We start from the raw sequence: 25247 nt of genomic DNA on the forward strand, positions 1-25247 counted from the left end.
TCCTCAAAAGGAAATACCAAGTAATCTCTCCACTTTTAAGGCAAGAATGTATCATGTTTATCGCTTTTAATTAAAATTATGGAAATAACTACAAGAAAATACTTAGTATTTCATGTTCCAGTGGAGACTTTGTATTTCACCTTTTAGCAAATAACCAGCCAGTGCAGGTGATATATACTGTTGTATTTATGAAAACAGGATCTGACCAGTGTAAGTGTAACTACAGTTACATATGTTCTCTCAGTGGGTCTGTGTCTAAGTCTTATGAAAACACGGTATCAGCACCATGCCAATTCATTAGCATCAAGCGCCATAGTAACCTCAGTTAATGTTAGCTGTCTGAAATTCAGAGATTTGGTCTAAAATCAGAAAAGCATTCTCTTGGTATGAAGTTAGTTTATGCGACCTGTCAGGCACTGGAATGATTAGTCCTGTGGGGTAAGGTAGATATCCCCTGTGTGGGTGGGTATCCCTCTTTTAACTGTAGAGGGAGACCAACAACTGACTTGGGAGGCTTTTCTGTTGCTTATGGAGTGAATGTTAGGGAAAACTAATCTTGCTCTGCAACATGAGTGAATCAATTTGTGCTCAAATGTGACATTCTTGCCTCAGCTCAACCTCATGATGTGAAAAAATATTATTCTAATTCGAGGAAACATGAAATTATTTGGCATATGGGAGAAGTAGGGCAACTAAAATAGCTCGGATGACATCTGCTATTTGTTGCAGTTATCTTTTTTTATTTACCAGTATCACCTCTGTTTTTTCTGGCTTGGGCATCACTTTCAATCTGACACTAGACTAAGTGCTCAAGAGCACTGGTTTGGCTTGAGAAGAAAATTGTTATCCTACCAGGGATGCAGTAGCCCATATTTTTCTTTTAAATAACCTGGTTAGTTCTTCAGAAGTTCTTCAGCCTGTCCAAGGAAGTAATAAGAATGGAACAAAAAATTGAATCTACAACCGTCAGAATGTAAAGAGCTGATTGAAGGCAGAGTGTCTGCTTCAAAGCAGTTTGGTGTTTGAATGAAGTTTCTAGGAAAATAAATATTATGTAAGCACATTGGTAGGATATTCCAAGCAATTTGATTATTAATGTTTCAGTAGCCATAGTAATAGTGGTAACAAAATCTAATGTGCTTCTTGCAGGAGACACAGTCTTTCAACTACTAAATTGCTTAGCCCTCAGATATCTGGAGACAGCGATGAATCTCATTCAGAATCTAAACGTGGTATGTGCAATCGAGAGATAGTGAGAAGAGGAGCACTCATTCTTTTTTGTGACTATGTTGTAAGTTATGAATTACGAGTTTTATAACTATAGTTTTGAGTTATCTTATTATACTGACAGTCTTTTATTAACTGAACCTGGTTCACAAGTGAAAAATGAAGACTTGTGAAATCAGCCATCTTATTTTCAGGTGGTGCTTCTATAAGCTTAGGTGTGACCTCATTTGGTGGTTTTTTTTTCCTGTTCTGAACAGAGAATTCTCTTGGCTTGGAAAGGATACCTGGTGGGTCATAGGGATATGGTTCCCAGAGGAGAATTCTTACTTCTTAGTGTGCTCCTAGCACCTCATTAGTGTTAGGCTTCCCAACATCAGTAGCAGTGCATAGTGTCTAGGAGACAAATTTCTGTCTCTGTACCTTAAGAGGAGAGGTTTTACATCCACATTTAACTTCTGTTTTGGCTTTCTAATGAGAGCAGTTCCTGTGGCTTTGGCCTCTTGCTGTCTCAATATTAACATTTTAGTTCACTGGGAACTTATGAAGAGAATCTTCATGTAATATCTAGTATTGCACTTTGGTTTGCATTGCAGAGCAGTTTTGGGGCAAGCGAACTGCATTCTTTTCAGGTTCAACTAAACCAAAAGCTATGTTTAAGAAACACTTCAAGTACTAATGGATGTTCAGTCACTGGAGTCAGATTAGAGGTGGTCCAAGGTAAAACCATCCAAAACCTCTTTACTGGGAAGTGTCAGCCTCTCAGCATGACTGGTTAGCTCTGCAGCTGTTGCATTGCACTGCTTGTTGATACAGATATAGCCTCTGTAGGTTTAAAATTAATTATTGATAAATCTCTTCGGATTTGCTTTCCAGAAATTATTTGTGTTATGTTTAAGGCCAGTAGTAATAAGAAATCTTTAAAAAGAAGACTAAATGAAAATCATACTTTACAAGTCTGTGCATGTGCATGTTTATTTCAAACAGTATTTCTTTAAAAGTGGCATCTTTGAATTGACCTTTCTCGATTTACTTGTTTCTAGCCTGGATTTTTAGCGTTTCTTAAAAAAAATTACAAATTTGTTACAAATCTCTTCATTTGCAACAACAAGATCAAATGCATTTGGAATTTTTGTCACTATTGTGGCTTAACCCCCGGCCGGCAGCTAGGTACCGTGCAGCTGCTTGCTGACTGGCCCCCAACCCACCCCCTAGAGGGATGGGGATGAGATTTGGGGGAAAAGGTAAAACTTGTGGATTGATATTAGAACAACTTAATAATTAAAACTGAATAATAATACTAACAATTGTAATGAGAGGGGGAGAGAGAGAGAGAGAGGAATAAAATCCAAAAGGGAAAAAAACCCAAGTGGTGCACAACGCAGTTGCCCGCTACCTGCTGACTGCTGCTCAGCCTGTCCCCGAGCAGCAATGGGCAGGCCCCAGCCAGCTCCTCCCTGTTTATATACTGGGCATGACGCTCTATGGTATGGAATGTCCCTTCGGCTAGTTTGGGTCAGTTGTCCTGGCTGTGTCCCCTTGCAGTTTCTTGTGCCCCTCCAGCCTTCTTGGTGGAAGAGCCTAAGAAACTGAAAAGTCCTTGCCTTAGTTGTTTCTAAGTAATACTTATAACAAAAGTATCAGTGTGTTATCAACTTTATTCTCATACTAAATCCAAACCACAGCATTGCACTGGCTACTGAGAAGAAAATAACTCTATCCCAGCTGAAACCAGGACAGTCATAAAAATAATGATGGTGATACTAAAATACAGCCACTGTGCCATTATTCCAAACTAGCTACCAGAATTTTATGTGAAAAATTCATGTTGTGTCAAATAAAGTTCTTGGTAATTAAACGCTTAACATGGGTATTACTGGAATCAGATTTTAATTCTTTCCCATTTAGTGTCAAAACCTACATGATTCAGAACACTTGACCTGGCTTATTGTAAATCATGTTCAAGACTTGATTAATCTGTCCCATGAGCCTCCAGTACAAGACTTTATTAGTGCTGTTCACAGGAACTCGGCAGCCAGTGGTCTCTTCATCCAGGCCATTCAGTCACGGTGTGAGAATCTTGCAGCTGTAAGTTTAACTTTTTGACTTTTTTTAAAGAATAAAGTCACTTACACTTTAGCATAAGTTTAACTGATAAGTATGCAAATTCTGACATTTCTGGGTCATTTATCAACTTCTGATTTTATTTTTAGAGTCACTTCTTTAAAAATGCAACAATATATTAGCAATTTTAGTATCAGATGTGTTCCAATCTATCAAATCTATGAATTCAAGTAGAGTTGGTTAAGCTGCTTTTCTTCCTTTCTGGGTATTAACCCCACATAATATCTGAAGGGTAAATTAAACCTGTAACCTATGTCTTTGATTTCAGTGTCTTAGTAGCGTAAATAACAGAAGTACTAACTACAGGGGCAGGAATAGGAATTAGTCCATCTTCGGTAGGACCTAACAACATGAAAATGATCTGCAAACTCTGCCTTCCCCGTTGATTCGCCCCACAAGTTGTAGCCTCTTGGTGAGGGAAATACTGCTTCAGAAATTCAGTGTATGATTTCTGTTGATTATTTTAGGTTTCAGATTAAAAGGCATGAATGATATTTTATAGGGATGTAAGGTTGTATGCATCCCTCTTTATCTTGAGAGCTCACTAGATGGGAAATGTCATTTGCTGGGTTTCCTCTAGAGCTAATGATGGGAGATGCTACCATACCATGAATAGCCTGGTAACATTTCCTGTTTTCCCATTGTTTGTGCAAGTCTAGTGCAACTGTATTAGTGATTTAGGCATGTGAGTAAAACACTTTAAAGGTGAACGAGATTAATCTGGGCTTTAGTGTCTGAGGTAGAATGAACTAAAGGTGTTTGAATGGACGATGTCATTCTGTGAAACGTTTGGTGATGGTCAGAAAAGTCAGTGAAATTAAAATAGCTGGTATTTACAGTCTACTCTAAGAGAAGATTGGTTCCACGAGTCAAACTAGTTTGTCTTTGTGTTTCTCCCTTTAGATTATTAGTGATGAATTGGTGCTAATAGTAAAAAAAATCTAAACATTTCTTTGCACCCTGTTTAATCCTGAGTGGCCATTGCTGTCTCTTGTTTTGACTGTTCATGCCCCTACCTTCTTCCAGCAAGGGTTCAAGCTTCTCACTATTTTCAGAGCTTTCTACAATTCCACTTAAGTCTTTCTAGCTTTTTTCCCTAGAAGCTTTGCTCCCTACTTTTTGCTTACTCTTTGTAAGAGTAAGCTTTTACAGTTAAACATTAAACAACTTAATGTTCATGTTAATTAAATAACCCAGTAACTCAAACCTATTCATATATAGATGATTATATTGATCAACTAGTCTGCTAATAGTTTTTCTAAATGCCTTTCCCTTTAGCTTGAAGGTCTTTGTATTCCAACTGATTGCCTTTTTTTGTGTGTGTGTGTGTGTGTCTGTTTCCTGGTTTGTTTTGTTTCAACATCCAGCCCACAACTCTGAAGAAGACTTTACAGTGCTTAGAAGGGATACATCTCAGCCAGTCTGGGGCTGTCTTAACATTATATGTTGATAAGCTTCTGTGTACTCCATTCCGTGTGCTTGCTCGCATGGTTGACACACTGGCTTGCCGTCGGGTAGAAATGCTTTTGGCTGCAACTTTACAGGTAAATATATTACATTTGTAAATAAGATTGGGCAGTGCTAGCAATATAACCAAGTGTAATGATTTTGATTACATCAAAATACAATGATGTTTCAGTGATTTCATTGGAAAGGAATCTTTTTTACGTAACATGTAGGTACGTGATTGTTTACATTTCACTTTATCAGCCTATAATTTTCCTAACCTGTTCAAAGTACCTATGGGTATTTTACTTATTTCTGTCCTGTAAAATTCTTGTGACTCTTTCCTATAGAACAGTATTACTCAGTTACCAGTAGAAGAACTGGATAGAATTCAGGAATACCTTCAAAACAGTGGATTAGCAACAAGGTAAACAATATGAGTACATGTTAAAATGCCAAACTGATGTTCTAGTATTAATTGTATTAACTTTTTTTACTATGTTTTGTTTTTTTTCTTAAAGGTAAGATAGTGGGTCCTTTTTGGAGGTAGAATAGGAGTAAAGCCTCTCTTATGAGATGCAGGCATATTCTGGCACAAGAATATGTAGTGTTTGCTGGGTTGAATTTGCAATATACTTAAGAATTAAAGCAAGCTAAAGGCTTGAAAGCATAAATTATCTCTCCCACATCCCACTCAGTATTTAACTTTTGAGAGACAGCAACCGCAAATTAATTCCTTGACAAAAACAATTTTACTGAAAACAACTTTATTTTCCTCAAACTTCTGCAGAATTTTGTGCGTCCAAGCTGGGTGTGCTTGTGTTTTGTGATGGCTTTACACCCCCCACCCCCAGATAACTGTGTTAAAACTTGTAACTGTTTAGTCTCCTGTTTAAACTGCTGTTACAACAAGGAGAAAATGGTTCAATATTTTTTGTATTTAATGTTGGAAACAGCTTCATTTACTCTTCTTGATGTCATTGCTGTTTGAGAGTAATATATGTTAACTGAAATAAGGAATAAGTAGGGGGAAAGTATCTAAAGCCCAAGACTGCAGTAGATTGATAGGAGTGTGCCGTCGTAGGTAGCGTTACATTTGACTTCTCAAAAAACCTACAGAAGCTCAGAATGACTTTATAAAAGTTCTTGATAGCAGTAATGGGATCAAAAAATGCCAACCAAACAAAAAATATAAAAACCTCAAACTCTTGACACTGACATAAAACCACAAACTTGAATCCTTAATATATTGGTGGGGGCAGGGAGGGGAAGGAACAGTTTTAGTGGATTCTTGTTTTGTATCTGTTACAATGTATTTGTCTGCAATCAAAGAATCTGTACACTAACTTTTGATTCTTATTATTAAAAGAAGTTACTGTATAAAGAAAATGTAACAGCTTGCATCTTATGCTTAAGCATGTACAGGTTAAATCTTTATTGTTGATGGTGCTGAGTTCATTTATTTTGGCTACTGATAGCTAGTGACATTTACAGTTTTGCATCATACAACTGTATATATCCAACAAAGTACTTAAGACCCTACTGCTTTTCTCTCCCAGGATTAGAATTAACTCACTGGATGTCTTTGTATTTTTAAATTACTTACAGAACTGAGTAAATAAGCTCTCTGCTGATGTGTTCCTCTATTTTCAGACACCAAAGACTTTACTCGCTCTTGGACAGGTTTCGTCTTATGGTGGCACCAGCCACAACTAGTCCTTCACCTCTGGTTACCTCACACCCACTAGATGGAGAAGACCAACCAGCTTTAGAGAATGTAATTCTAGACAAAGTAAGATTATATTTGGAAAGTGTCACTAAAAGTGCCTTGGCTGTAAACAAGCTTTGCTCATTACAAAATATTTAAATACAGGTTATTTGTACTATGCATCAATGTTCTCGTAATCGTCAATGAATCTCACATATAGGTCACTGAATTATTTCATGTGTTGGCTGACTGTTGAACTTACGATGAATAATTAGGATGTGCACAGATGTTTATGTTGATGGTGCTATGAAAAAAACATCGTTTTTCTTTGCATAAATTTAATGGAAAGATTTACCTAAGATTCAGTAGAGACAGGTATCTCCTCTTTTTTTCTTGATGTGTTTACTGTACTGATCAGTTTTATTCATTTGCTGAAAACTCTTGGTTGACTCTTGGAAATAAGATTTTACTTCTTGATTTCCGTTTCTCAGCTTTAAATTACTTTCAGAGAACAGTCATGACTACTTAACTGTTTCTGTCTTTCATGTACTTAAGTGTGTTTATTTCAAAGTGGAGTGGGAAGCTAACAGCCAGCCTTTTGGGGCCTGTGTCCTCCTTTCTTTCCAGTTTATCCCATGGCACAGAGAACATCTTCTCAGTCCTTTGTGTTCTACAGTGATACACAGTAATAGGAAATTTTTGTAACTGAGATGACAAAATTTACTTTGTTAGCTGACAGTTTGGACGACACTGGTATATAGTTGAGGAACCCATTGACTTAGGAGAGAGATTGAGAACTACTTAACAGGAGGAAACAATGTTTATGCCCAAAAACCATTTATCTGTAGTTTTCTGTCTTCAAATTAATGAAAAAAATCTCCTTCCTCTGTCACTGTAAATCCTGCACAGAGTAGATTTTGTGTGCTTCCTCCACAACCTCTATGTAGTTCATAGAGTCATAAAATGTCTCAAGTTGCAAGGGTTGTGAAGTCCAGTTCTCTGTTCCTTGCAGGACTGCCTAAAACTAAACCATGTGACTAAGATCATTATCAAGATGCTCTTTAAACTCTTGACAGGCTTAGTTGCATTCTAATTAGTATCAGCAAATTCAGGATGTCCAGTTGAGACAAAACATAGAAAAGGGATAACTGAGCCTTTTTATATTCCTTAGTAAAATTAGTTATATTATGAACCAGTTCCTGTAGTCTCATTGCTAATAAGGAGTAAATCTGTGATGATGTATGATGGTCTTGATTTATTTCAAAATGTTTATCTTCATCTGCCATCTGCTGATCTATTTGAATCTGAAGACTTTTCCTTGGTTGTAGTACTGGGGTTTTTGCTTCTGCAAAATTATGTTTTTGTGACTGTTGAGCATTCCATTTTTTTTCCTAGATATTCTCCTCAGCTTTAGGACCCTAATACATACGTATACCTTCAGCTTTTTTCCTCCTTTTTTTGTCCAGACTCTATGGAAATAGAGAACTTGCCAGTGAACATCCATTGGTCTAGCTTATGGTGGTCCATTCACCAGTTGTCTGTTTTGCCTAGCTTTTTTCTTTGAGGTTTTGGGGTTTTTTCCATTCATGGACCACAATTCAGTGCCAATGAGCAATTCTCTCCCTGTCTCCTTGAAATGTATTATTTTTCTGAAAATAAATATGTAATAATTTTTTTTTTCATTATTAAAGGACTGGTACGTGTCACTAGTGAGGTCACAGTGTTGCATCAAGTCTGACTCAGCACTGCTAGAAGGCGCAGAGCTGGTGAATAGGATTCCTCAGCCTGACCTGAACTCCTTTATGACCAGCAAGGTAACTTCTTTGTCAGATGAAACACGGTCAGCTGAAGAGGCTGTAATTATTTCTAATGTTCTTATTGGTAATATTAATAGATTATATCCTTAAATGTTAACACTTCAAATTCATATAGTACTGGTAGTTAGTTCAGTTCTTGAATTTCGTTTGACTTTGGAAACTTAAAACAGATACCTTTCGTTTCTGTGGTCTAACAATGATGCTACTACTAACTTTCCGGTAGTACAGGTTGGGTGTATAGAGTGAAAGTGAAGGTTGGTTTATGTATTGCAGTCACAAAAATCTATTTTACCATTTTACATAATGTTCTCGTTTTGCCATACAGTCTCTTACAAGGCCAGATGCTTCTGTAACCTTTAAAATACCTGTGCTAGGTAACTTGCAGTATGCCACTAACAAGCCACAGGTAGTAAATCTGGCGTAAAGGACAACTTGTATCTATTACTTTGTTTTCTGAGAATGTATTTTGTTCTGCTGATATGCAGAAATAATAGTGGGAAATTGTTTTTAAAATATTTGACTTAATTGTTTGAAAACTTATTTCTTGAAGATTCCTTGTATATAGATCATTCTTAAGCTTTATTCACATATTGTTCTGAAAATCTGGAATAAGCAAATTGATTTTTATTTCTGGTACAGTAGTGTTTGGAATTTAAATGTGGAACAAGTATGGGCTTAATGATCGTACTGTTACACCACAATGGAGTAGAGATCTTAATTAACCAACTTGTTATTTAATAAACTGTTAATTTACCACCATATTTGTATGCCGCAATAGTACTATCAGATATTTAGCTTCTCTTTAAAGCAATTTCTTAACTTTTTATTTACTATTTGATTTCAGGAATTCAACCTCAGCTTGTTAGCACCTTGTTTAAGCCTGGGCATGAATGAAATCTCAAGAGACCAGAAGAGTAGTTTCTTTGAAACAGCTCGGAGGGTAACTCTGGATCATGTGTCTACCACTGTACAAAACCTTCCTGCCAACCACCAGGTTTTTCAACCACTCCTGCCAACCGAGCCATCGGCCTACTGGAAAAAACTAAGCGATATCTTTGGTAATAGAAATAATGGTCTTCTAAAGTTTATTATCTCCTCTGCAAAGGCACTTTACAGATGTCTTGTGAATGAATGAACTTACTAATTTAAAAAATGAAGATATGTGGCATAAATGTGCTAATTAAATAATTCTGAAAAAACATTACTTGAGAGGGGCGGAAAATTTGAACTGCTAGATTTCATCCAGTCTTATTTTCTAGGAGATGAGGTGATGTACCAGTCTATGATGACACTTTGTCGTGCACTGGCTCAGTATTTGTTGTTACTCTCAAAACTACCAGCTGGTCTCCGTGTTCCTCCTGACAAAGAGGATGATATCCTCAAATTTGTAGTTATGTCAGTAGAGGTAAGAAGCTGCAGCATAATTAAAGATGTGATGAAATGTTGGGAGAGGGAATGACTTTGACTTAAACTGGTCCTATTGAGTAACTTCTGATCTGAGCAATTTTCTTGTCTTAACTGTAGAAATTTCTTCTGTGGTTATTTTTTTTGATCTGTGCTAGTAAATCAGATGGGCTTATGTGGGATAAGGGCAGCTTTTTACAAGGAGAGGTTGATTGAATGAAGGAATGATCCTGGCATTTGGGAGAGTGGCCCTGCACTGATTTTTGGAACACTAAATAAGCAATATATAATGCTCATAATGTTATTGTATTTAAATTAAATTCTGTTCTCAGGAAAAAAAGTCAGTACAGCTTGCTAGTAAAACTTACGTATTGCTGAGTTAAAAAAAAAACAACAAAAAAACAAACAGCTTTGGTTGTAAGTTCTTCTGTTGTGAGAGTTTGCTGTTAATGAGAAATTTTTATTTTTGCACAGGCACTATCATGGCATTTAATGCATGACCAGATTCCGTTAAGTGTAGATCTTCAAGCTGCTCTGGATTGTTGCTGTCTGACATTACAGCAGTCTAGTCTCTGGAATTTGCTGGCTTCTGCAGCTAATGTGACATATGCTTGCTCCTTAATTAATTGCATTAGATTTATCATAGAAGCAGGTGAGTCCAATTTGAACAGCTACGAGAATTTTCTTAATAAATTGTCAGTCATCACTGATCAAATGCTAGGTGTCTGGAATATTTCCTCTGAGTCCTTTTTAATTATTTCTTTAATTTATTTTTACTACTTTAATTTCTCATTTAAAATTTGGTGTTTACTTTTGAACTTGGGAGATGCCTTGAAGATGTTAAGTATTTGACTTAGTTTTGAGGAGAAACATGGAGTACGAGATCTGTAATGGCTGTATCTTTTAAATATTTTTGTCTAATTCAGTTGCTGTTGAACCTGGTAATCAACTTCTCAGTCCTGAAAGAAAGAAGAATACTTCAAAAGGCTTAAGTGAGAGTGAAGTTGATTCAAACACACAGAGTAAGTAAATGATGAATTCCAGTTTTGCCTTAAACTTTCACCGAAGAAATGTTTGTAGGTACCTTTTCCATTACTATTTTCTTAACAATGATAGTTCCTCACTTATTTTTTTAAGTGTCTATTAAATATAAATTGACATTTTTTAACAGGTATAGTTGTTTTTTTCTTGCAAGTTAAGTAGCAATGCAGATTCTTTTGGAGGATTCTGTTAGTTGTGCAGCATGCTGCAGACTGACTTTTTAAGTGTTGTGGGATTTTTAGATTTCATGTGGGAGAGGTAGGATTGTCAATATTTCTTCTGAAGAATGATAGATTCATTATCTGTCCTTCTACAGTATGGAAGCACTATGTTGAGGGGAAGGTCAAGTCTTCTATATCCAGTGGTGCTGGTGCAGTAAGATACCACTTCCATCCACAGAAATTACCTGCTTGTCAGATTTAGCATAGAGGCAGCTGTGGGACTGTTTTCTCATAAGACAGATGAGTTTGATCACTTTGAACAGAGCATTTGTGAGAATTTAGTGTGGCATGTTCTTGCTTTGGTTAGAAATTGAGCTGCCCTGCTGACAGCCCTCAGATACTGGTAATCTCCAGCACCGAGACTGGCAAACAACCTGCAGGCTGTTGTGGGGAGGGTGATAGTAGCCGAAATATTGTAGAGTATTTCTTTGTATACATCCTTATTACGGTTTTGTCCTTTTTAGTCGACATGCTCTTTTATGAAGCATTTCTTGGTTTTCTGTATTTTTAAAATGATGTGGCTTTTGATTAGATTCATAAAACTGAATTTCTTTCTCTCCCAACAAAGAAACCAAACACATTACTGCGGCTTGTGAAATGGTAGCTGAGATGGTGGAATGTTTACAGACTGTCTTGTCACTGGGGCACAAAAGAAACAGCAGTATCCCAGCATTTCTTACTCCTGTCCTCAAGAACATCATCATCAGTTTAGCAAGGCTGCCTCTAGTGAACAGTTATACAAGAGTACCTCCCTTGGTATGTTCATTATGCTTTGTTTTCAGGACTTTAAAAGCTTTTGAACATTTTGAAAACAAAACGTGGTGCTGTATCGTAACTTTTACATTAGTAGGACTTCAACCTTTAGCTGGTTTGATGAGCCAGTTTGTCTTTTTAAACGCTGAGTAGCAAAACATTGTAGAGATAGCAAATAAGAGTTCACTTTGGAAGCAGAGATTTGATTAGAAAGGAGTCTAGTTGCTCCTTACATTTTCATTTGAAAGAATGTCCAGCTGGTAGTTTAAGAAAGGAAAAGGAAGCAGTGAATCAGATGCTTTGTTGGGGCTAATATTTCCTCCTGCTCAGTGGGACTGTTTACCCTGGAAAGAGTGCAAAATCTACACTGCTACTTGGACACCTGAATTGACAGGTGGGTTTTTTTGTCACGCCAAGCACCACAGTGATGCAGCAGTGCTGGGGTGTCTGAAGGTAGTGTCTGAACTGACTCAGGTTTGTGTGTGGTACTATACCATGGTATACCATGTGGATACTTTTGGATTGTATATTACTGATCTTGGATCTTTTGGACAAGGTATTTCAAGCTTTCTTTTTGGCTGGCGTAACATGGATTTAAGAACATCTCATGATTACCTCCATGTATTGTTACTACTGTGAAATGTCTTCGTTTTGATAAACTTCAAAACCATTCTTGGGAACGTTTCTAGGTGCTTATTAGGGAGAGAAAAAGAGGGTTTCCTGATAATGTGCAAGGCCATATCTCCAGTCTTTCTCTGTTTCTTAGTACTCTGTTTTTGAGCGTATGTCAAAAGATGCTAATTGTATTTTTTTGGATTGAGATTTTTTTTGCCCACTCTTGGATGTATCTGTGCTTTTTCAGGTATCAATAGTATGTGAACAACTTTTCCTCAATTACCTTTCAGAATCATTTCTACATAATCTAGGAGTCACCTAGCAATTAAACCCTAAACTGAAATATATGACAGGAACTTACTTGCTTTTATACACGAACTTGGACAGTAGTACTGAATAATTAATTTCTCTTGAGAAATATGCAAAAAAAAAACCCTCACCCCAAATTAGCAATGCACTGTAAAATTTGTATTAGCTGTGTTAGATATTTAGTCTTTCTCTAAGCATTTTTGTATTTGAAGAATTACTTTTTTACTGATGTCTTGTTGCTTTTGAATGGTGCATATATATTTATAGCTGTCGTGTTAGTACTATTTCTCTTTTGGACGAGTAGACTTTATATTTCTTCAGGTCTGGAAATTAGGCTGGTCACCAAAGCCCGCAGGCGACTTCAGCACAGTTTTTCCTGAAATCCCAGTAGAATTTCTTCAAGAAAAAGAAATCTTTAAGGAGTTCATCTATCGCATTAATACACTTGGTATGTACAAAATTAAAAATTAATACAGTTGGCTGTTATTGGGCATTCACCTGTGTTGGGAAGTTACTCAATAACTGAATCTGGTACTGTTTGTTTACTTCTGTTGCTAATGTGGAAGAGAAATACTATTTCAGAGCAGGTTAGTAATTGTGCTGCAATAATTCTTATGTTTTGTTCAATGAAGGGGAAAAATTATAGAGATAAAGCCAAAAACTATTCCAACTCAGGGAGGTGCTTTCGGTGTGCTCTTAAAGTGGCTGCTTGTTTACTGGAGCATACACTTGACTATGTTTGAGAATATTTTGCTTCCCCATCCTTTTTTTTTTTTTTTTTTTTTATTCATGTATAGTGTATAAATAGAATTCAGTGCGACACTCAATATTTTAAATGAGATGCTGTCACTTTAAAGCTTCTAGATATGTCAAGGTTTACTGAAGAAGAGAGCACTGGGCCTTATGAGTTCAAGTCTTTATCAATAGATGAGCCTGTCAAGGGTAATGCACCAAATTTTCCATATGCGTATGCAAGTTCTTTGTTTTGGGGTTTATTTGGTGTTTTTCTCCCTCTGATCTATGGGTTAATATTTGATTGACTTGTGGTGTGGCACTGATTTCTGTTTGATCACTATGATGCCTAAGGTGACATTCACATTTTTGATTCTTTATATTAGTATAAACAGCAAGGTATCATTCAGGAATCCTCTGCAGTCTTTTATAGGTAAAAATCTGTTTGGAAAAACTCTTTGAGAAGTGCTTGAATTTTAATGCTTATTTCTAGGCAATTCAGTTATTTTGCCTTTAGGGCAAGAAGATTTCTTGGGTCATTATGGGATTCTCCATGACTTTCTTTACCGTGAGAACTGGACAGTTTTCTGGGATGATTTTGTGTGTTGTGAAAACCTGATAGGTCTTGGTGTTTTGGAAGTTGGACAATGAAATTATTATCTAAATGGTCCTGTTCAGGTTGGGTTTTTTTTTTCATACATTTGAATAATACGCAGAACCCTTCTAAAAGCTTCATCACTTCCTAAAACAAAACAGTTAAATTTAAAGCTGTAGTGGTTACAAAAAATACCAAATTGAATAGTAAATGGTATGAAACTAAATCAGTGAGAATGACGTACCATTTTTTTGATGCTGTTCCATGTTTAAGTTTGTATTAAGACATGAATGGCTATCTCTGAGTGTTTCCATAGGATGGATCAGCCGTACTCAGTTTGAAGAGACTTGGGCTACTTTGCTTGGTGTGCTGGTAACTCAGCCTATTGTAATGGACCAAGAGGAGAATCAACAAGAGGTAATGTTATTCACTGAATTATTTTAATTAAAGCTTAATTAAACTAAGAAAAATGTAAAATTATTAAACCTGTAAAACAGAAAAGTAGTGAGTGAAACTAAGAATTTATTTCTGTTTTGTATTTCCTTGTCTTTATATCCCTGTGAGTTCAGACACATTCATTTTCTGGCTTAAAACTTCTTCAAGCATGTAAATAGTATGGTAAAATTCTAGTGAAGCTGTTTCAACTTTATATTGGTACATCATTCAACATACACACAGTTAAAAGTGTGTTTGATTGGATTTTTGGCTTTAGGCACAATAGGAATGCCAAGAACTTTGAGAGAAACGACGTGTGAGAGAACTGTGCCTTTAGGAAATATATAGTTCACTGTGACTAATATCTATTAATTGCTATTATTAACGTGCTATCTAATAACCAAACCTCAAGGGGATTTTCTTTGGTAAGATTTTTCGGTAAGATTCTTGAGTAGGAATGAGTTGACCTGGAGATGCATACTCATGTCTTTCACTCCCAGTTGTAGGCTATATGTATATTGGATATCTGGGCTTCTAATTTGGATGCCTCGGGTAAGCATTCAAAATTCAGTGGAGGGCATTTGGGGATTAGAGCTAGAGAAATTTATCTATAGCAAAAGCAATGATGAGAGTGTTACAGTTCTCTTACACTTTTACAGTGGTGCTAAATACTGAATGTGTAGCATCTTGGTTTAGAAGAAACACTGGATGCATGTGGATAACGATGTCCAGAAAAATGCTGCTGAAAATTCATAAGGTTGAGTTGTGTTTCTAAACAGGCAGTTACCAAAAACAATCGTGTCCCTCTCTGAAGAGTTTCCAACTCGGATATTATCTTGTTTGATGCTTTGTTTCAACAAGTAACTAATGGGTAGATCCAAAGAAAGCAACTAAACACTTTGGAAGTTACAAAATTGACATCTTGAGGTTTTAATGGTGTTGGGATAAGAGAGGATGCATGCAGAATGGCTGAGATGGAAGGATTGTTGCTGTTACAGTCACAATGCTTTGTGTGCATTGCTTATGTCAGTTAGATTTCTGGATGGGAAGAAGTCTAAGTGTCAGGCTTACTAATGATAATTTAGTGGAAGGTGACAAATTGATTTTCAGGTCTTTCAGGATCCTTTTTTTTTACAATTCAAATTATAGTAAGTTCATTTTACAGGAAGATACAGAGAGGACCCAAATTAATGTTCTTGCAGTACAAGCCATAACTTCCTTGGTGCTGAGTGCAATGACAATACCTGTTGCAGGCAATCCAGCAGTTAGCTGTTTGGAACAGCAGCCCCGCAACAAAGCTTTAAAAGCTCTGGACACAAGGTATTTTTTCACTTGTTCTAAAATGCATAAAAGTTACAGTTGTGATAATACACAATTACAATTTCTTAATCCACCTGTAGCAATAATATGTATAGACTATTTTCTAAGCAAGAGCGTATACAGATAGATCTGTTTATGTAGAAGTTACATGGACTTAGCATCATGCACCTGCTGAGTTAAAAGGCAGTATCTGGAAAGGACAATATCTTATGAAAAACTAGTGAACAGCGTGCAGAATGTATTTCTTGACATTTCTCAGTTTTAGCATCCCTGATAATGAAAATAAGCATAGACACATAACGCTGTAGAGTAAGCTAGTCAGAATTGCACAAAAATGTTAAAGGAAAAATCTATTAAATTGATTTCTGTTGGGCTTTCAGGTTTGGGAGGAAGCTAAGTGTTATCAGGGGAATTGTTGAACAGGAAATCCAAGCAATGGTATCTAAGAGAGATAATATTGCTACTCATCACTTATACCAAGCTTGGGACCCTGTTCCATCACTTTCTCCTGCTACTACAGGTAAGTGCCTGTGTGCAGGGGGAAGGGGAGAATAAATTTCTTTTATGTTTAAAAGTAGAAAAGATACACTTAAGAATTTATTTGAAATCTAGTTTGCAGGAAATGAAGCCATTTTCACATCTACTTTGTAATGCTTGTTTTAAAACCTTCTGTTTTGTTATAGGTACTCTTATCAGCCATGAAAAACTCTTGCTGCAGATCAATACTGAGCGAGAAATAGGTGATATGGATTATAAACTGGGACAGGTTTGTTAAAACCTTAACTCTGAACTTCTATTACATTTCTTCTAGTTTATGAAAATTCAGTTAAGAGGCATTGCTTAACAACAGATGTAAACTAAAAGGTCTGAGTGGTGCAAGGTAGATCATAACTGGGTGACTCAGTCAGCTGTAACACCTCTCATATACTTTTTGTTTGTATGTGTGAGGTCTACCCATGAGCCAGCTACTGGGCAGTACTTTTCAACACTGTGCTAAAGGGTCCTTGTAGTGTTAGCTTTCACTGTAACGATGGGATTTTAATTTGCTATTGCATGCTTGCTATAGTCTGTAGGAAATGAAAAATCACTGTATCTGAAATAGCAGAGTAATGTTTGATTTAACAATGTTGTCCCAGTGTAGGGACGTAAATTTCACCGGATGATGTTAATTAGAAAATTAGCACTACATATGGTGAATTAAAAAAAAAAAAAAGTCCTTATCCACTTATTTATCTCCTTGAAAAATTAAAAATTAAAATCTTGCATAAAGTTATATACAAGTTTTAAATGTAACGTTTGTTTCACTATTTGAATAGTATGTATTAGTGAAAAATACTTCAGTGTTAGTGGCATTATTTTTCTTGAGAATCTTTTGCATAGGGAAGACTAAATGATCATTTATCTGCCTCTAGGCTTCTGTATGTTCTCTTGAGATTCTAAATGGCTTGAACATTCAGTATTTGCAGCTTTACAGACCCTACATGTTATTTACAAAAACTGTTAACACTATAATAATCTTTATTTGGAGTGTGTCCGGAGAAGGGCCGCAAGGCTGGTGAAGGGTCTAGAAAACAAGCCTTATGAGGAGTGGCTGAGGGAACTGTGGGGTGGCTTAGTCTGGAGAAGAGGAGGCTCAGGGGGGACCTTCTTGCTCCCTACAGCTACCTGGAAGGAGGTTGTAAGCAGGTGGGGGTCAGTCTCTCCTCCCAAGTAACAGGTGACAGGACAAGAGGAAACGGCCTCAAGTTGTGCCAGGGGAGATTTACGCTGGATGTTAGCCAACATTTCTTCACTGAAAGGGTGGTCAAACATTGGAACAGGCTGCCCAGGGAGGTGGTGGAGTCACTGTCCTCAGAAGCATTTAAAAAACATGTAGATACGATGCTTAGTGACATGGTTTAGTGATGGACTGGGCAGTGCTGGGTTAATGGTTGGACCTGATGATCTCAAAGGTCTTTTCCAACCTAAATGATTCCGTGATTCTATGATAACAATACTAGGCATTAGACATCCTGCTTGAAAAACCAATGTGTGTATATTTTTGCTTAGCTAAGAATTTTATGTAGAAATGATTTTTTTTCCCAAGAAAAGTCTTTGAGCTATGCAAGATCAGTAACTTTAGAGGAAAAAGTAATACCTGTATCGAAACACAGGAAGTGCTGGTTTTGTTTTGGAATCTTCAGGCAGATCATTTAGGAAATGTCATCAGCAGGTTTTACTGTTCTGGAACTTTAATTTTTTAAAATAAAATTTAAAGAAGAACTAACAGTTTATCTTCTTTGTAGATAATTATCTAGCCTGAGTCAAAGTACTTGAATTCTTAGCCTTGCCTGGTTTCATAAGAAAGTTTGCAGTCAGATATGCTGAGTTATGGTTTGAGTGGAGTTAGGAATGTTTTCCTATTGAACTGCAGTTGTTACAGTTATTTCTGAATGTTTTTCCTGCTTGATATGAATTGTAAATATTTATACTTTTCCTTAGGAATTAGCTCTGGTATGTTGACTTTGGGGTAATGCATGCACATTGTTAGTGCATGTTTACAGGTCAGCCAGATGCTGCTTTCAGGATCACCTGTGTTACTGTACTAAGAATGTGGTGATACTGTTTTTGGTGTGCCATGCAGTTTAAAGCAAGTTAAATATTGAAAAAGATTAAAAAAAGAATAAAGTAATGTCTAGTTCTTGTAAATGTTATTTGAGGCTGTGTTGCCTGTCCTTTAAATGAAAAATGTATTGGGCTTCTAAGATTTTTATTTTTCCTTAATCTGACTATGAGGGTATTAAATGTTGTGCTGCTTTTTCTTTTTCTTTTTCTTTTTTTTTTTCCCCCCCCCGGTGTGTTGCAAGGTCTCTATACACTCCATATGGTTAGGAAATAATATCACTCCATTGAGAGAAGAAGAGTGGGGTGAGGATGAAGAAGATGAGAATGACATACCTGCTCCTTCCTCACCACCAACCTCTCCTATTAACACCAGGTGTCTTATGTTTTTTCTTGTCTCTCCTTTGGTTTATCAGTAAGATTTTACCTCTTCATGTTGAGTTCAATAAGCTGGGTTTATAAACTGGATGCTGGTAAATAAGCGTATTATTTCAAATCAAGTATTTTAGCAGGATTTAAGAACAGCCATTTTAACACATGTTTATTGTGCCTTGCAGGAAACACCGGGCTGGTGTAGATATACATTCTTGTTCTCAGTTCTTGCTTGAACTGTACAGTCAGTGGATATTGCCATCAAATCCTAGCAAGAGAACGCCAGTTATCTTGATTAGCGAAGTGGTGCGATCAGTAAGTCTAATCTATTACTCAGAGTCATAATTGAGTATATGCTACCAAATATTCAGAGCTAAGCAGCATTTGTAAAGTATCTTTAAACGTATGGGAGATGCTGATTTTTCTTGGCAGTTTCATTATATGGGCAGTACATAAATATAACTTGAGTAACTGTAACATTACACTCATTTTAAACTATATAAGCATATGGATTGTGTATTCTGCTACTACATTACAGACACTTTATTGTTACTTAATGGTAGTTGGTATTCTACTTTACTTGCTAAAAGTAGATTTCAGGATTTTGCTTATTCTATCTCTGTAAAAAAATCAAGATTGAATAACAGTGTATTAGAGGGTTACATTGAATATTGAAGTGTAGAAGCAAAACTAAAGAACACAGGTGTGGAATGTGTCTTGATAGCCAGCATTCACTACTGTAAAAGATTTAAATGAAACTATCCTTGCAAGAGAGTATGTATTGTGTGTTTTGGGGTGTTACAGCACATTGTAAGAGGCACGTTTGTTCATTTTTGAGAATTACTTACAACAGCGGATTTGGTTTTGTAAACCTCTTGGGGGGGCAGAAGGACCACTTGGAGGTAACTGTTATCTGAGATGGATGGTGGAGTTAATTCTGGACAACAGTTATTCCAGACACCTGAGTTAACGTTTACACATTTAATAGATTTATCAAGGAATCTTTTGCTGACAGTTACAACAGAAGGAAGAGTCAGTTTTTGGCTGTCTGCTAATAGGCTTTTTTATATTCAATTTTAATTTGTTTACAGCTTCTAGCAGTATCAGACTTATTTACAGAAAGGAATCAGTTTGAGATGATGTATACAACATTGACAGAATTGCGAAAGGTGCATCCGTCAGAAGATGAGATTCTTGTACAGTATTTGATACCAGCCACTTGTAAAGCTGCTGCTGTTCTTGGAATGGTAAGAAATTCTCATGGAAATCTACTGCAAATTCACGAGTGTCTAGGTTAACTCATCCTCAGGTTCTGCTGCAAAATCAAGAAAATCCCTTAGCTGATATGCATGGCTATAAGAAATAATACAGTATGTATTCTGGGCTTTCAGAGGTTGCAAACTCCATGTCCAGTTGTCCCATACCCAAGCAGAAAGGTTGTTCAGTTTCATGTTTTTTTGAGGTTTGAGCTTGATTTAATGTGCTTTCTGGTTTATCTTATTCAGCTGAGTGTTACCTTTGCCCTGGACTCATTTATGCATTCCAGGCCAGAAACGAGGACTGTGGCTGTAATCTCATGAGAGCCTGAGACTGTGTATATGATTAATAGTAGCTTGGTAGTCAGGTATCCCTTTTCTTGCATCATTCGGCACCTAGAGACAGAACATTATTAATGTGAGTTATTTAATGAAATGTGTTGCTGTCATTAAATCTGTAGACCAGAGAGCAGTAGTATTTTCCAATGGACATTTCAGAGTGGGACTATATATGAAAAAAACACTGCAAATTCTTTTGGAAGAAGTTAATATTTATAGAAACTCTTTGTGAGACTACTATAAAAATATATGGGTAATAGTGATAAGAAAAGTTTTTAAAGACTTTTGGGCTAGGTCTTCCAGGAGCTATTGTAGCAGCAGCTGTGCAAGGGAAGGCTGTGAAAGTGGTGCCAAACATGCAGAAGCAGTTCTGGAGATGAGCTTGTTCTGACTAGGCTGCCATTTCCCACTCTGTGAGAAGGTGTTACTAGTTCACTAACAGATAACTGACTAAATAGGTTAGTAGGAAGAACAAAAAGTTGATTCCATCAAGAGCTGCTTATTGTCGTGTGCTCAGTTATGTAGAAAATGCACTTAAAAAGAGCAGCTAGAGAGCACACACTGTAAAACTGGCCAGTATCTTAATACTTCATGAATACAGGGATGTGGTTACTAAATACTTCATGTAGATTGTAAGAAAAAAGACTTTTCAAATCTAACAGTTTAGAATAGATTTTGCGTATTCCAGTAAGTTGTTGTACTTTGAAAAGAGGGAGTGAAGTATCTGATACAGCTTGAGGTTTGGAGATTAAACATAGAACCATGGAATCATTTAGGTTGGAAAAGACCTTTGAGATCATCAGGTCCAACCATTAACCCAGCACTGCCCAGTCCATCACTAAACCATGTCACTAAGCATCGTATCTACATGTTTTTTAAATGCTTCTGAGGACAGTGACTCCACCACCTCCCTGGGCAGCCTGTTCCAATGTTTGACCACCCTTTCAGTGAAGAAATGTTGGCTAACATCCAGCGTAAATCTCCCCTGGCACAACTTGAGGCCGTTTCCTCTTGTCCTGTCACCTGTTACTTGGGAGGAGAGACTGACCCCCACCTGCTTACAACCTCCTTCCAGGTAGCTGTAGGGAGCAAGAAGGTCCCCCCTGAGCCTCCTCTTCTCCAGACTAAGCCACCCCACAGTTCCCTCAGCCACTCCTCATAAGGCTTGTTTTCTAGACCCTTCACCAGCCTTGTGGCCCTTCTCTGGACACACTCCAGCACCTCAGTGTCTTTCTCGTAGTGAGGGGCCCAGAACTGAACACAGGCCTCACCAGTGCCCAGTGCAGGGGGATGGTCACTGCCCTGGTCCTGCTGGCCACACAGTTTCTGACACAAGCCAGGATGCTGTTGGCCTTCTTGGCTCCCTGGGCGCACTGCTGGTTCATGTTCATCTGGCTGTTGGCAAACACCGCCAGGTCTTTTTCCATCAGGCAGCTTTCCAGCCACTGTTCCCCGAGCCTGCAGCGCTGTGTGTGGTTGTTGTGACCACAGTGCAGGACCCAGCACCGAGCCTTGTTGGACCTCATACAGTTGGTCTGGGCCCATCAGTTCAGCCTGCCCAGCTCCCTCTGCGGAGTCTCCTGCCCTCCAGCAGATCAGCACTCCCCACAGCTTGGTGTTGCCTGCAGACTTGGAGGGCACACTGAATCCCCTTATCCAGATTATGGGAGTGGTGGAGAGAAATACGTGTAGGTCTGAGCGCCTGTGGTCTCGGAGAACAAATAAATGGAACACCGTACTGACTTGAGTGGATGCCGTCATATTCTTTTGGGTGTATACTGTAGGCATCTACCAGTCAGTTTCAGATTGAAGCATCCTTTGTGGTTAGCTGGAAGGCCAGAAAATTCAAACTATCCAATTCTTAGATGTAGAGGATTCTTGATAGCATATATTATTTATTGAACTAATGCTTACCTTGATTCTTTGACTTTAAATCATGAGTACTTTGTACAGGTAAAACAAAAGTAGCATGAATTTACTAGTTAATCTGCAAGTCATCTCTTACCTGATTACATTAATCTCCTGACACTTGATTTGAAGTAGCTTTAAGCCAGGCTCTGGTTCACGCCATATTTTCTGCTATTTAATTTGTTGCAAGTATTTCCAAATGACAAGGACTCACCAGGTTTGAGGCAGTGTTGACTTCTAATGAATACTCTTGTTGGATGTATTAGGATAAAGCTGTGGCTGAGCCAGTAAGTCGACTGCTGGAATCAACCCTCAGAAGCACCCATATGCCAAGTCGGATTGGAGCTCTGCATGGAATCCTTTATATACTTGAGTGTGACTTGCTTGATGAGACAGCAAAGCAACTCATTCCGATTATCAGCGAGTATCTGCTCTCCAATTTGAGAGCAGTAGCACAGTAAGACCCGTACTTCCCTGCCCCCCCCCCCCCCCCCCCTCACCTGTTGGAACTGTTGCATGCTTATGTGTGAACAGAAGGGCTCTTTATGCTTTGCAGTTGTCAGTACAGTTTAGAGCAGGCTGTTGTATCAAGCAGGTTTTGTCATTGTCATTGAAAATACCAGCCGATTTTACATTTCGTTTACAGAAGAAAAAAGATATTTGAGGGTGGGAAAACTGTTTGATAGCTCAGGCTTTGTCTCTCTGGTAAATTGTGTTCCTTAAACCTTGCTTTTCTGTCAAAAGGCATACTCTTTGCGTAAGACTTGCAGGATCAGTAATGAAGCTTATTTCTCTTAAACAAATTGGGCAATGGTAACTTGTAATTACATTGCTGATAAATTTCTTGTGTTGCACTGAAATTACCATGATAACCAGTGCTCTCCTATGGAGTCTTGGTGATACTCCGTGTGATTTTTAAAACTGCATAAATGTCACGTGAAGAAATATGTAGTGTTTCTAAGGATTGTTCATACTGTCTCTGTTTGTGACTTAGACAAGTTTGATTTAAGTGACCACTAGTGGTTTTGCTTATTTACAGTTGTGTGAATATCCATAACCAACAGCACATCTTGGTAATGTGCGCAGCTGCTTTCTATTTGATCGAGAATTACCCACTTGATGTAGGGCCTGAATTCTCTGCAGGAATTATACAGGTATGTTATGATGCCTGTAATCACAGGTGGTCATGTGAATTGGGATCACCACATAGCTATCTTAAACACCTTTATTACTGTGGTGTAGGTGTGCTTTTGTGTTTAGTTTCCTTAATACCTGATGCAGTTCCATGCTGGCTGCAGTGGTGTGGTGATAGAAGATGACCTAAATACCTCAAAAACAGATAGTTGGCTTTTTTTCTTTTTCAGATGTGTGGAGTCATGGTGTCTGGAAGTGATGAATCGACGCCATCCATTATTTATCATTGTGTCCTGAGAGGATTAGAACGACTCCTTCTTTCAGAGCAGCTTTCTAGGCTGGACAGTGAATCGCTAGTTAAACTGAGTGTTGACAGAGTGAATGTGCAGAGCCCCCACAGAGCAATGGCAGCACTTGGATTAATGCTGACTTGCATGTACACAGGTATTTTTTTTAATATACATTCCTGATGTGGTGAGAGATGAGCTTACTAACAGGGCTAATTTCCTTTATTTGTTTTTGTTACCGAGGAGAAGAAGGTCTTTTGTAGCGTTTGCAGTAAACTTACAATGTTATTTTGGTTTAGGAAAGGAAAAAATCAGCCCCAGTCGTACCACAGATGCAAATCCAGCTGCTCCTGACAGTGAATCTGTGATTGTAGCTATGGAACGAGTATCTGTCCTTTTTGATAGGTAAGAGAATAAAGCATGTTATGGGGCACTGGAAGGGAAATTATTCCATTTGGCACTGTGTGGTCACTTCCTCTCTTTTCGACAGTTCTAATATTTAATCAATGACATTTCTCTGCTTACCTTTGCTTAAAATTGATACTTCTAGTAAATGCAGTAACACTGATGGAATTGCTGAAGGCAGCACAAGTGTACAGGAATGTAAATGGAAAACAGACATGTCCTAGCTGATACTGTGTGTTGCACAAACCGTAAGACTTTACAAATGTATTTCCAGCTCCCTTCAGGTCAGACTCTTAAGTGCTTTATAGGATGTCTTCTGCATAATCAGGGATATAAATCCTGTTTACAGGAAATAATCTTTCAAACCACCCCAAGAGTTTAAAACCTTTTTTCCCTTCCCCCACCCAAATGTTGCTCTTTCAAGGCTGTTAAGTAATTGCAGTGGAAGGGTACAGTAAAAATTCTGTATTCACATGGAACTCATTTAATGGAAACATTTCAAAACCCGTGTTTTGATCTGACAATCTCAAGCTGTCTTAAGTGAGCGTAGCATGTTAGACTTTGCGTAGTAGTTTGTGGGATAATGGGTTACATTTTTTGAAGTGTTCAGCGGGTTTTCTCTAAAACCGGATGAGGGTTTCACTTCTGCACTCAGTGAGAACTGAACTAGAGCAGTGCTTGAGTGCTTTTGAAAATATCACTTCTAAGAGTTAGCAAAACAAATACGAATACTACAAGCGGAAAATAACTTTTGTAGGGAATAAGGGAATAATCGCGAGACAATAACCTGATCTTTACACATCAATAGATGCAGCCTTTATTAGGAAGACTTTCCAATCAGTGTTACTTAAGTCAAATTGTCTTTAAGTTGGAATATCTTTTCCCCTCTGTATAGTGCAGTGCAACTTGTTTTTCCTGTTGAATATATTGGTCAGTCTTGGTCTTGTTAATAATGGAAATAAGCGTTCTGCTTATAAAATGGTCTTTTCTCTGGTAACTAGGAGTAGTGATCTCCCTGTCTTTAATTCTTCTTTATGTTTTTTTTCCAGCATTCCTATTATTAAGTCTTGTCTCTGATGTCATTGCAAAGCTTCAAAATATGTTGAGTATTAAAAAAAAAAAAGTTGAGGGAGACAGGACATGACACCTGTAACGACTTTTAATAGCTTTGATAGGCCTCTTTGGGTAGACTGTTGGAGTA

General features: G+C 37.6%; 1 protein-coding gene across 6 annotated transcripts in view; it reads left to right on the top strand.

Annotated features, from left to right (window-relative positions):
- Positions 1–25247, top strand: part of HTT (huntingtin) — an 87661-nt gene that overhangs the window by 55268 nt on the left and 7146 nt on the right. For 4 of the 6 annotated variants that reach the window (XM_005229813.4, XM_027790862.2, XM_027790878.2 and 1 more), the window contains 23 exons: positions 1150–1291; positions 3133–3312; positions 4716–4892; positions 5145–5221; positions 6448–6586; positions 8194–8316; positions 9164–9377; positions 9579–9724; positions 10198–10375; positions 10650–10745; positions 11554–11741; positions 12984–13110; positions 14306–14406; positions 15590–15744; positions 16125–16264; positions 16428–16510; positions 18591–18721; positions 18903–19032; positions 19809–19964; positions 22487–22677; positions 23260–23374; positions 23585–23798; positions 23941–24046. In XM_005229813.4, coding sequence (XP_005229870.1) covers positions 1150–1291; positions 3133–3312; positions 4716–4892; positions 5145–5221; positions 6448–6586; positions 8194–8316; positions 9164–9377; positions 9579–9724; positions 10198–10375; positions 10650–10745; positions 11554–11741; positions 12984–13110; positions 14306–14406; positions 15590–15744; positions 16125–16264; positions 16428–16510; positions 18591–18721; positions 18903–19032; positions 19809–19964; positions 22487–22677; positions 23260–23374; positions 23585–23798; positions 23941–24046 — 3309 coding nt within the window. Of the gene's footprint in view, positions 1–1149; positions 1292–3132; positions 3313–4715; positions 4893–5144; positions 5222–6447; positions 6587–8193; positions 8317–9163; positions 9378–9578; positions 9725–10197; positions 10376–10649; positions 10746–11553; positions 11742–12983; positions 13111–14305; positions 14407–15589; positions 15745–16124; positions 16265–16427; positions 16511–18590; positions 18722–18902; positions 19033–19808; positions 19965–22486; positions 22678–23259; positions 23375–23584; positions 23800–23940; positions 24047–25247 lie in introns of those variants that run through there. The other 2 variants (XM_055794560.1, XM_055794562.1) reach the window with 2 other exon arrangements.

The sequence above is a fragment of the Falco peregrinus genome, chromosome 2, assembly GCF_023634155.1.
Source record: "Falco peregrinus isolate bFalPer1 chromosome 2, bFalPer1.pri, whole genome shotgun sequence".
Taxonomy (NCBI): Eukaryota; Metazoa; Chordata; class Aves; order Falconiformes; family Falconidae; genus Falco; species Falco peregrinus.